This window comes from Calidris pugnax, unplaced genomic scaffold (assembly GCF_001431845.1).
Source record: "Calidris pugnax isolate Ruff unplaced genomic scaffold, ASM143184v1 scaffold68, whole genome shotgun sequence".
In the NCBI taxonomy this organism is placed as follows: Eukaryota; Metazoa; Chordata; class Aves; order Charadriiformes; family Scolopacidae; genus Calidris; species Calidris pugnax.
The window spans coordinates 3,241,544-3,253,084 of NW_015090921.1; the positions used below are offsets into that span (position 1 = coordinate 3,241,544).

The 11,541-nt window shown below is 61.7% G+C and overlaps 2 protein-coding genes across 7 annotated transcripts in view; both read right to left on the reverse strand.

The window, feature by feature from the left end:
* Window positions 1–659, reverse strand: part of LOC106892731 (glycosyltransferase-like protein LARGE2) — a 5,454-nt gene extending 4,795 nt beyond the window's left edge. The window contains exon 1 of the mRNA XM_014950147.1: window positions 633–659. Coding sequence (XP_014805633.1) covers window positions 633–659 — 27 coding nt within the window. The remainder of the gene's footprint in view (window positions 1–632) is intronic.
* Window positions 660–1,438: 779 nt separating this feature from the next.
* Window positions 1,439–11,541, reverse strand: part of LOC106892714 (glycosyltransferase-like protein LARGE2) — a 25,359-nt gene continuing 15,256 nt past the window's right edge. For 5 of the 6 annotated variants that reach the window (XM_014950115.1, XM_014950117.1, XM_014950121.1 and 2 more), the window contains 14 exons: window positions 9,243–9,416; window positions 8,648–8,907; window positions 7,677–7,759; window positions 7,262–7,385; window positions 6,527–6,698; window positions 6,292–6,396; window positions 5,912–6,024; window positions 5,671–5,796; window positions 5,184–5,339; window positions 4,936–5,099; window positions 3,991–4,269; window positions 3,526–3,672; window positions 3,101–3,296; window positions 1,439–3,001 (listed from right to left, as the gene is read on the reverse strand). In XM_014950115.1, coding sequence (XP_014805601.1) covers window positions 2,804–3,001; window positions 3,101–3,296; window positions 3,526–3,672; window positions 3,991–4,269; window positions 4,936–5,099; window positions 5,184–5,339; window positions 5,671–5,796; window positions 5,912–6,024; window positions 6,292–6,396; window positions 6,527–6,698; window positions 7,262–7,385; window positions 7,677–7,759; window positions 8,648–8,907; window positions 9,243–9,342 — 2,223 coding nt within the window. In that variant the 5' untranslated portion in view covers window positions 9,343–9,416 and the 3' untranslated portion in view covers window positions 1,439–2,803. Of the gene's footprint in view, window positions 3,002–3,100; window positions 3,297–3,525; window positions 3,673–3,990; window positions 4,270–4,935; window positions 5,100–5,183; window positions 5,340–5,670; window positions 5,797–5,911; window positions 6,025–6,291; window positions 6,397–6,526; window positions 6,699–7,261; window positions 7,386–7,676; window positions 7,760–8,647; window positions 8,908–9,242; window positions 9,417–11,427; window positions 11,474–11,541 lie in introns of those variants that run through there. The other variant, XM_014950118.1, reaches the window with a different exon arrangement.

Here is an 11,541-nt window from a genome sequence, read left to right on the forward strand (position 1 = left end):
ATCAATTTGTATTTATTTATTTTAACATTTTACTAAATAAAACACAATGAAACCTCTTGTCTCCTCAGCTGTGTGTAGCAGGTGGGCACAGCGGGTCCCACCGGCGCCGGGGGTGGCACAGTGCCTGCAGAAAGTCCTCAGCCCCAGGAGAAGTTTTTGTGCTGTGGCTGCAGCTGGAGGCTCGTTTTTCTCGTCTGCCTGAGCAGAAATGAATTTTAGCTCCAAAAGGGGCTGGGCTGGGTGAGGAACATCTCCGCAGGCTCTGACTCAGGGGGTGCTGGTTTACTTCAGTCACCTCCTCACTTGAGGGCAACGTTTTGGGCGAAGGACTGGTTGGACTGGGAAGGATTATCCAAAAGTGATGGCGCACAGCGGAACACCTTCCAAAACTGCAGAGCCAGCGTTTCTGTAGCCATCTAACCATCAGAAGAGGCCTGCTCCATCCCAGCACTGTCTCGAGCAGAATCTCAGAATGGTAGCGATTGGAAAGGACCTCTGGAGATCATCTAGTCCTGCCAGAGCAGGTCCACCCAGAGCAGGTCGCACAGGAACACGTCGAGGTGGGTTTTGAATGCCTCCAGAGAAGGAGACTCCACCACCTCTCTGGGCAGCATCTTCCAGGGCTCTGCCACCTTCGAAGCCAAGAAGTTTTTCCGCATGTTCAGATGGAATTTCCTGTGGTCCAGGTTTGTGCCCTTCTGCTGGCTAGATCTGACCTAAACCTGTGTTGTCACTCATCGCAGCAGCAGAGCGCTGTGCCTGAGCTTTTGGCTGTATGAAACCATGTATGAAACAGCTTTTGGCTGTATTAAACCTGCTGGGGACTGGTGGGGCGGCACCATGCCCAGCCTCACAGCCATCAGCCCTGTCTTTCCAGCCCTTTCCCAAACAAAACCCTCCACAACTTGCTCCTGGCCTCTCCCCACCTCCTGCAGTTGCAAAGCTGGCGGCTCAAGAGGCCCAAAAGCCAGCTTTGACTCCCAACGGGCTTGTTGGACTGGTCCATGGCCTGGGGAACGAGCCCCGACGCCGCCAGAAGAAGAAAACACATCTCCTCTCCTTGGGTGTGATTAAACTGACTCCGTGTCTAAGCCCTGGAGCTCCAGGTTGTGTTTAAGGGGCGCTGGCAGTGGAGGCTTGATCCCACCACATCAGTCAGTGACCACCAGCCCTTTCAACAGCTGGCAGGGGGACTGGTGTCACCCCCACTTGGTGACAGGGGCGTTTCTTTTTGCCTGGTGTTGCTCCCTGCTCCCCCAACCCTCCCACTGTGCCAGCCAGAAAGGGAAAAAGGCTTCAAAGGCAGCGGGCAGAGCAAGCCCAGCGACGCTTTTCCACCCCCATCGCTCTCCTCCTGCTGATTTCCATCCCCCCCACCACCAGGGAACACGTGCAGGTTCGCAGGAAAAGGAATAACCAGGCAGTTCTAACAAGGCCGTGAAAAAAGAATAAAAAAAGCTTTAATTTAAAAATTAAATTAAAAAAAGAGAGAATGAAAGCAAGAGGCGCTTGTGCCCTTTCCGTACCCCGCGCTTCGCGTGGCTCCTCCGCGCTGCTCCCGCTGTGGACGGACGCCCTCGCAGCCCAGAGGAAGGCTGAGGAGACACCAGCAGAGACCACAGCAGCCACTGGCCTGGAGAGCCTCCAGGGCCACCAGCAAAATCATCCGGGAAGAAGAAAAGATTGAAAAAAAAAAAAACCAAACCAAAAACCCCCCAAAAAACAACCCCAAGACACCCTAATCATTGAATTCTTATGAGAAAAGTATTAAATAATTTAAATAGCGTGAGGAAAGCGACGCATCCTCTGTGCTCCAGTGTGTGACAGCGGTGGAAGGGTGCCCTGCCAAGCTGCTCCCAGCGCGGGGATCCCACCACAGCGCTACGGTCTCCTCCAGTGCCAACCACATCCTCCACTGCTGATGGCAACATCTGTGCTGCCCAGAGCTGGAGAGGAGCTGGGTGGTGTCCCCCTCGCCACGAATTTCTCCCCAGCACATGCTGGGCCCCATGGCTTTGCCTCCTGGTGATGGTGCGGTTGGCAACCCCAGGATGGGGCAGGATGGCTACTTCCAGCCGGGAGGCACCGGCCCATTCCAGCAGCTCATGGCTGGGGACAGCAGACAGCCCTTCCTGCCCCTGGTGACTCCCCCAGCACCAGCACTGGGCCAACCCCATTGGAGACTCTGCATCCATACGGATGGGCAGTAACAGTATTTCATCCCATCAACCAGCCCAGCCTTGGTCCTGGCTTGAACCAGGTCTCCACGGCTCCTGGCACTCCCTGGCCCCACCACCCAGGGTGCTGGGAGGCTTCCTCTGAGGTGGGCTCCACAAAGGATGCAAAAAAGATGCTCTGCATCCTTTGTCTCCCCCTCCCCAAAGCCCTGGGAGGGGTGTGGGGAGGAGGGTTGGGACCCGGGACCGCAGAGCAGAGGCAGAGCGGGGTAAGGTCAAGCTCCCGGGCCTGAAGGTGAGGTGAGCTAAGGAAAGCTGAGAATCCAAATCTGCTAAAAACAGGGGAGGGAGGAGACCCGTCCCCCTGTCCCCGGGCAGGGGGAGGTTCCCCTGTAACACGGGAAGGCTGCCACCCCGATAGAACCCCCCTCGACCTGCAGGCACTGCCTCTTCTGGCAGCTGGCACCTTCCCTCTTGGCTGGGGGCATCCCATCCTGGCTGGGCTGGAGAAGCTGGCGATCCTGGCTCCCTCAGGCCAGGCTGCAGCAGTGGGTCGGGGCAGGAGGGAGGACCTCATGCTCCCAGTTTCCCCAGCGTGCTGCTGGCACCCCCGCTGTCCCCCGGCCTCACGGGCTCCTCTCGGCGGTGAGGTATTTGAGGGCAGCAGCCCCATATCGCCGTGACAGGTCCTGGTGGAACTCCTCCCGCAGGGTCTGGAGGCAACCCCGGTACCCGGCGCTCAGGCGAAACTTGGAGATGTCAAAGCTGGGGGCATGGGGCATGTGGATCATGAAGGCGTTGGGCAGGACCAGCAGCTCATATTCCTGGTGGCAAAGCAGCAGCCCCAGCCGTCAGCGTCGGGTTGGTGGTACCAACCCAACACCCAGCACCTCCAGGGTGCCAGGAGGAGCCCCCTCACCCACCTGCGCATCCAGCTCCATGATGTGGGACACCTTGTTCCAGCCGAAGCCCACGAACCTCTGGTCGTACTTGGGGCAGTCTCGCCTCACTACAACGTAAGGCTCGAAGTCTGGCTGCCACGCCACGCGGTACGGCACAGTGGCTGTCCGCCACTTGGCATAGTCAGTTGGGGCATGGCCTTTCGGCCACACGTGGTACCTGTGGGGAAGAGATGGAAATGAGACGGGCAGAGGACACAAGGGTGTCTTCTGAGCCGGCTGTCCCACAGGCCCGAGGCACAAGGGTACAAAACCAGCTTCTGCTGGGTGTGACAACTCCAGTCCCTACCTGAAGGTGTAGAGGGAGCCCATGTCCACCCCGAGGCACAAGGGTAGAAAACCAGCTTCTGCTGGGTGTGACAGCCCTCTCGGGCAGCTCTGGTCCTTACCTGAAGGTGTAGAGGGAGCCCATGTCCAGCATGGAGAGCAGCTCGGCTTTGGATTTGGGGAAGGTCAAGCGGTAGTGCAGGGTCTCGAACGCCGGCACGATGAGAGCTGCCTTCCTCTGGGGCAGCTCCAGCTGCTGGATGGAGTTCCTACGGTGGTGGGTAGGAAGGGTGTGAGTTCTCCCATGCCGGGGGGTCCTCAGCCCCTCCAACCCGCCCACCGCTCCAGAAGGGTATTAATGAATTTGGACGCTTTGCAGCGGTGCAATGCAGGGGGAGGAGGAGGAACGGGGCACCCCTTGCAGCCACGGCTGCTTCCTCATTCTCTGGCACCTGACCAAAGCACAGGCGGGATCCCGAGGTTGGACACAAAACGGTTTCTGCATGTTGAGAACTGCTGCCCAGGGCGTTCCCCTCAAACCCTGCTGCTTGGGGAGCCCAGCAACAGCCGGCTGGAGCCAGCCTCACCTGAGGTAATCGTAGAGGCCATACATAGGCAGGAAGTCAATGTCCGTCAGGAAGACGTATGGCGTCTGCGTGTTGGCCAAGGCCACGTTGCGCAGGAGGTTGATGGGGTAGAACTGCCCCTCCTTGTAGACGATGTGGTAGGCCACGTTGCGGCGGGCGCTCAGCACCTCGGAGGCCTGGGCGTAGCGCAGGAACTGCTGGGCCTCCGCGTCCGACATGTAGAGCGCCAGGCTGATGGGACCTGCCCAGTGTTTGCAGATGGCCTCCAACATCTGTAACCTGCGGAGCAGAGGGCACTGAGTGACAGGGAGCCCTGCTCCATGACACCATCGCCACGCTCAGAGCTCAGTGCACGGGGAAGTAGGAAGACTCTCCCCTTATGAGGAGAGACTGAGAGAGCTGGGACTCTTTAGTCTGGAGAAGAGAAGGCTGAGGGGAGACCTTATCAATGCCTACAAGTATCTCAAGGGAGGGTTGAAGGAGGAGGGAGCCAGACTCTTTTCAGTGGTTCCCAGTGAGAGGACAAGGGGCAGTGGCCACAAGTTGGAACATAAGAGGTTCCACTCAAATATGAGGAGAAACTTCTTCACGGTGAGGGTGACAGAGCCCTGGAACAGGCTGCCCAGGGAGGGTGTGGAGTCCCCTTCCTTGGAGATTTTCAAGACCCGCCTGGATGCAGTCCTGAGTAACATGCTCTAGCTCTAGGCAATCCTGCTTCAGCAGGGGAGTTGGACTCTCTGGATCTCTATGGTCCCTTCCAACTCTAAAATTCAGTGAAATTCAATGAAATTCAGCGAATTGCTGCTCCCAGCTCGGGGTGGGAGGAGGTTCTGGTGAGGAACCTGCATTAGAAATCTCCTGGTAGCTCCCCAGCTGTGGAGCCACCCCAGAAGCACTGGACAGGGGGGGTGACCCTGACCTCCCACCCGACCCACCGGCAAGTACCTGTCCATGGAGAGCTGGGCCACCAGGGTGACATCGGTGGGGTTGGGAAAGGCCAGGAACTCGTACTGCAGGAAGAAGAGGTGGACGCGGTGCTGGGTGAGGTGCTGCCGGCGGAAGTCGTAGCAGGGATCATCCTCGTCCAACTCCTCCAGTGCCCGCTGCAGCTGCAAGGCCAGAAGGGTGAGGTGGGGATCGGGAGCTCCAGGGCGATCTGGGTGGGTTGGAGGCAGCATGGCAATCACCCTCACCTGGTTGCTGGGCGGGCTGGGGAGACTGGCACAGCCAAAGAGCTCCCTGCGCAGCAGGTTCCCGTCGTACTCCAGGAAGGTCAGGTAGAGGTTGCGGAAGAACTCCACGTGCTTGTTCTTCACCCGCAGCTTCTTGGGTGAGTTCCAGTGGATCACCTGAGGGCAGCGGCGTGTCACCCCGTGGAGGGGAAGTCATAGAATCATAGAATGGTTTGGGTTGGAAGGGACTTCAAAGATCATCAAGTTCCAACCCCCCTGCCATGGGCAGGGACACCTCCCACCAGACCATGTTGCTCCAAGCCCCATCCAGCCTGGCCTTGAACCCCTCCAGGGATGGGGCATCCACAACTTCCCTGGGCAACCTGTTCCAGTGTCTCACCACCCTAGTCAGCGGCACCCGGTGCGCCCCACGCTGACTCCGGGGACCTCCATCACCTGCAGTGTCTATCAGGCCTTCCCCAGTCTCAGAGGCAGCAAACCCACCCACCTTGAGATCCGAGACCTCGGTGTAGCACTGCTCCGAGCGGGTGTGATCGGAGAGCTGCACGTTCCAGAAGCAGGGGAGCCGGTACACCAGGGCTGGGTCCTGCTTGATCACGGCATTAAAGATGTCCTAGGAGGGAGAAAGGCCGAGAGCACGGGTGGAGGAAGAAAACAACATGGCCATGCACCACCAGTGCTATGGGAATGCCGAGCAGGGCCCACCACCCTGGAGGAGGGACCGTTACCTGGTCGGCCAGTGAGGTGGAGAGCATGCTCATGAGCTCCCGCTCCGCCGTCAACCGCCACATCTGCTCCCAGCCCAGGCGACGCAGGCGGTCGAGCAGGAGGAGGATCACCCCTGGGTGCCGGGGAGGAGAGCACCGGGTCACCAAGGGAGCACCCGGCCATCGCAGAGCTGGAGCACGGCATCCAGCATGCCTTCGGCCCCCGGGATGTGCCACTTCTCTGTGCCCACCCACACAACCCTGGGATGCTGCAGCAGCCCCCTCGTGCCCACCAGACTCTCCTGCCCCACCTCAGCCTTCCCCAGCCTCCCCGTGCCAAGTGCCACCACAGATGGACGTGCCACCAGGCTGCAGAGCCCACCCCGGCAGCCCACGCTCACCCGTGTTGAAGCCACGTCCCAGGGCCGGCCATGGCTTGTGGTTCTTCCAGAGGTTGCCCAAATACCAGTCGCTTTGGTTCTCCACGAGCCCGATCACCTGCTTGTCTGAGGAAAGGGAGGGAGATGTGGATGCAGCCCATCTCAGAGCAATCCCACCGCAGTGGTGCTGTGGCAGACGGGGACTGCCACCCTGAGCCCACCACCCAGCGGGTCCCGGGGACACCCAGCCCCTCACCAGAAAACTTCCCAAAGACGGCCCAGAGCTCGGCGATGTCGGTGGCGAAGGTGATGTCGGTGTCCAAGACGATGACCTTGGAGAGGTTGGAGGGCAGCGCCTTGGTCAGCGTCAGCTTCATCAGCCCGTAGATGCCGGAGTAGTGCTTGTTGGGGATCCATGACACCTCCGGCTGCAAGGTGACACGGTCTCAGGGCTGGGCACGGCCATGTCCTTCCCCTGCCTGGGCAGGATGGACGGTGCTGTGTGTGCCCAGCACTCCCTGCAGAGGAAGCCAGCAGAGGGGCTGGCCCACCACCACCACCCAGCCCACCGCCTGCCCCCCAACAGAGCCGTGGAGCCATCTGAGCCTGGAGCATCTCCTCCACCTGCACCACCAGAAGGCACACACCCCTCTCCCCAGGCCCCTCGGGCGCTCAATGGCTCTATCTCCTTCTCCTTTGCCCTCACCCTGGTCTGGTACTTCCTCTGGCCACCAGAACAACCCCCACCTGAATCCCAGCATTTCAGTGCTCACTGGGGGACCCCCTGGAGACCCTCCCCACCGCTCCAGCACTAGCCCAGTGCTCCCCTTCTCAGCTGGACCAGCAACACGTCCAGAAAGAGGAGAGCAGGTGAGCAGTGGGCAAAGAGAGACAACAAACGCCCTCCTGCTTGCCCCTCTCTGCTGCTCCCCCCCAGCCCTCCAAGCACTGGGTTGGGACAGGGCAAAGATGAGGTGGGGTGAGTGCCTGCCTTCAAGTCATCGGCGTTGTAGAAGCTGACATGGACGGAGGGCACCATCCAGGACTGGAAGAGCGTCTGGAGGATCTGGTGGGCCACCGAGTCTGTGATGAAGTGAAAGTGGAGGGGGTTCTTCCTGCCAAAGGCAAGCGCAGCAGCACTCAGCACCACGGTGGGAGGAAGAGGACATAGTCCCCATCCCTCCCCATCCCTACCAGGGGACAGACATCAGCTGAGGGGACAGACGGAGAACAATCAGCCATCTGGGGGAAATAAATTCCCCTCTGGCCCTCTAAGCAGTGGCACAGGGGGTAGAGAGAGGCCCTAGAGCCCCTCTCCCACAGCATTGCCCCCCTCAACCCCCCTTGCAGCAGCTCATCCAGGAACCCCAAACCAACGGGTCCCTGGCACGGCACCTCCCCATTACCTGTGGAAGAGGATGGACTTCACCAGGGTGACCACATCCCGGCTCGCGTTGTGCCCGGCGCACACAATGGCAACGTGCAGGAGCTGCCCAGAGATAAACAGTGCCTTTTTGAGACTGGACACCCCCTGACACATCGCAGGGGCCTGTCAGCCCCTCCCTGCACCTCACTATGGGGAGAGACTCCATAACCCAGGGGCTGGTCTTTTTTCAGCAGTGCCCAGTGACAGGACAAGAGGAAATGGCCACAAACTTGAGTATAAGAAGTTCCACCTAAACGTGAGAAGGAACTTCTTTACTGTGAGGGTGGCAGAGCCCTGGAAGAGGCTGCCCAGGGAGGTGGTGGAGTCTCCATCTCTGGCGACATTCAAAACCCGCCTGGACATGTTCCTGTGCAACCTGCTCTGGGTGGACCTGCTCTGGCAGGGGGTTGGACTAGATGATCTCCAGAGGTCCCTTCCAACCCCATCTGATTCTATGGTTCCCATGGGGAAGGAGCCCCAGGGAGAGGTGGGAGTCCCCAGCTCAGAAGTGGGGACCAGGAGTCTGGCTGCCGCTCCTACCTGGTGTCCCTCTATGGAGAAGCAGGCCACCCTCACCCACCACGGAGAGCCAGGATGAAGCCCTGGCACGGCCGGAGCATGGGAATGAGCAGTGCCAGGCAAGGTGGCACACACATCCATGCTCAGCAGGGTCCCACCCAGCAATCCCCATCACCCACCGCGCCGGTGCCATCACCCACCTCACACTTGTGGACCGTCCGCTGCTTGGGGCAGGCCGTGCGGTTGCTCCTCTCGCCCCCGGGGGGTTCCCCGTCTCACCCACCACGGAGAGCCAGGATGAAGCCCTGGCACTGCTGGAGCATGGGAACGAGCAGTGCCAGGCAAGGTGGCACACACATCCATGCTCAGCAGGGTCCCAGCCTCCCCCACCCAGCAATCCCCACCACCCACCGTGCCGGTGCCATCACCCACCTCACACTTGTGGACCGTCCGCTGCTTGGGGCAGGCCGTGCGGTTGCTCCTCTCGCCCCCGGGGGGTTCCCCATCTTCGGTGGAGACCCCCCCCCACCTCGGGCTGCCCTCGCTGCCCTCCGCCTGCGCCTGGCCCAGCTGCAGCCGGAGCTGCTGGTTCTCCTCCTCCACCCGGCGCACCCGGGAGGCCAGCGCCTCCCGCTCCACGTCCCGGCTGGGCTGCTCACCCAGGCAGGGTGGTAGCAGCAGGAAGCGGCCGTCTGCGGAGGAGACACGGGGCACACGATGGGCACGGGCAAGGGCTAAGGCCAGGAGGAGGTCCCTCAGCCAGGAGGGACCGGGTGGGGATGGTGGTGCAGAGCCCCCCCAACAGAGAGGTCCCCGACACCCCCCAGGTGTGCCCAGCCACCACCACCAGCTCTGATGCCCAGGGATGCCCCTGGAAATGCAGCAATACACCCACAGTGACCTGGTGTGGCCACAGAACCAACCACCCCAAGACCTCGCAGCCCCATCTTGCCCACCCTTCTGCTGGGCACCGTCCCTTCAGCCCAAGGAGGAGGAGGAGGAGGAGGAGGAGGAGGACCCAACTCACATTCGAGGCTGCCCACGAAGAAGTAGAGCCAGGAGAGGAGGACGGCCAGGGTCAGCGTGGCCAGCAGCAGCTTCAGCTTCACGCGCCAGGAGCGCAACATGGTGTGCCGGTGGGATGGGGGTGGTGAGGATCAGGTGGGCAGCCCGAGCCCGACTGGTCCCAGCATCCTAGAGCCTGCGAGGGGCAAGGGAGCAGAGAGCGTGGTGGTCACCAGCAGCGCCCCCCATCCAGGTGCCTTGACACCCCCCAGCAGGATGTCCCCCCTCTCTCCTGCTCCCTCCAGGAGGACAGGGGGTGAGCACAGCTTTGAGATGGCCTTCCCTGCTCCAGCAAGAGCCTCTCCCAGCTGGCACCCTCCTGCCCATGCTGGGGCAACTGGGTCCCCCCCGGCGCCTGCCCCAGCATCTTGGGGCCGGGGGGTAGAACCTCAACCATGGGAAGAGGGAAGGAGTCCTCCAAGTGATTTCACTCCAGCTCTGTTCCTTGCTCCTTGCCATCCCGAGGAGCTCCCAAGGGAGGAGTGAGGCTGGAGAGGTCCCCCCCCGAGCCGAGGCGGGTGGCCGGTCACGGGGTGGTTAATGGAGCCTGCCCTTGAGATGGAGCTCAGGTCCCTCCCCCACCGCCTCGGCGGGCCCAAGGGGCCAGGACTGCTCTTGAGAGGCAGCCCCAAGGACACGGCCAGAGCGCAGCCCACGCCGAGCCCCACAGGACACGTTGGCTCTCCCCCAGCCCTCCCACCAGCCAGCTCCGGGGAACTCCCCGCAGCCACCCGTACCGAGGTTCTGCCGGCGGCCAAACGCCTCCCCCTCCGCTCGCCCCTACCTGCCCCGACAAAGTTTGGTGGAAAAACCCCAAACACCGCAGTGAAACTCACTTCCCGGCACTACTGGCCCCGATGGGACACGTTGGGGGAACCCCCTTGCCCCACCATGGTGGGTCCGGCCACACGTGCTGTGCCGCTCTCGGTGCCCGGCGGGCAGAGCACCACGTTCCTCACCTCCCTCCTCGCGCCCAGTCCCAACACGGGGACAGAAAACCCATCTCCAGAGAGCCATCCCCTGAGATCCCAATGATCCAGGTGCCCAGGGCAGGCAAAGACCCCACAAAGACCCCACAAAGAAAGACCAACCTCTCCCCTTTCCTGCTGGAGGCAGACTGAGCCCCTGCCCTCGGCGCAACATCTGGAGGCTCAACAAAAGCTGCCGTGGGGATGAATGGGGCGGATTAGGGTCTGCTCCCCCCCTGCACACACCCTGCCGCACACCATTGATGTGCAGATGCCCATGGGGGCCACCAAGCCAGCGCTTGGAGGGGGTGGGAGCTGAAAACAGTCAGCCTGGGAGGACACCACCTTGGGGCCAGGGTGCAAGAAGGTGGAGGGATGGCTCACCCGGAGCAAGGGATTCAAAACCACAGGCTCAGGATCTGCACAGGCTGGGGCACGGCCACCCCGAGGGGGCACGGCCACCCCAACCCCACTGGGGGATGCAGCCGAGCCCCCCCCGCGGCAGCCAGCACGGCACCTGAGGGCTGCACCCCTTCTTTTTCCTGGTGGAGAAGCGGGTCCTGATGGCACCCCAGCCCCCGGGGGTGAAGCAGGTGGCACCCCAGCCCCCTGGGGTGAAGCAGGACTCAGCAGGGCCCTGATTTTTGGCTCGGCAGAGCAGGCATGGCGGGGAAGAGGGAGGGGGGGCCACGGAGCACACCAGGCCCAGGCACCCCTTCTTCTCCCTCGCTGCGGCCCCAAGCCATGCTGGACCTGGGGAGGTCCCTGCACGATGCCATCAGCCCTTCTCCCTCCCACACAAGCCACCCCACACCCCTCCTCTGCCTGCCCTGGGCATCCCCCAAACTTTGTGCTGAGAGGAAGGGGAAGGCAAGGTGAGGGAGGTCCGCCAGCGTCCCGGGAAGCCAAAAAAGGGATGGGAAGGGAGTTTAGCATGAAAGAAGGAGAGGGAAGGTGGGGGGACACAGCAGCACCTGCTCCCCCTCGCCCCATAGCCCCTCTGGGGCACGGCACTCCATCCCCAGCCTCCACGTGAGCACGCTGTCTGGTGGGGGGGGACAAGATGGGACCAGCAGCAGCCCAGTTGGCCAAGACCAGTGGCACCCAAGGGCTGCATGCCACCCCCCCAACCCTTCCTGCCATCACCTGGCCTCTCGCCTGCCCCCCCCATTTCCTTACCTGCCTTTCTCCTTCTCCTCCTCCTCCCCGGGTGCCTGGCAGCCCACTGCTGCTGCTGCTGCTCCCTCCCAGCTCCGCCGTTCCCCGTCCTCCCTTTACTCCTCCCTTTCAGAT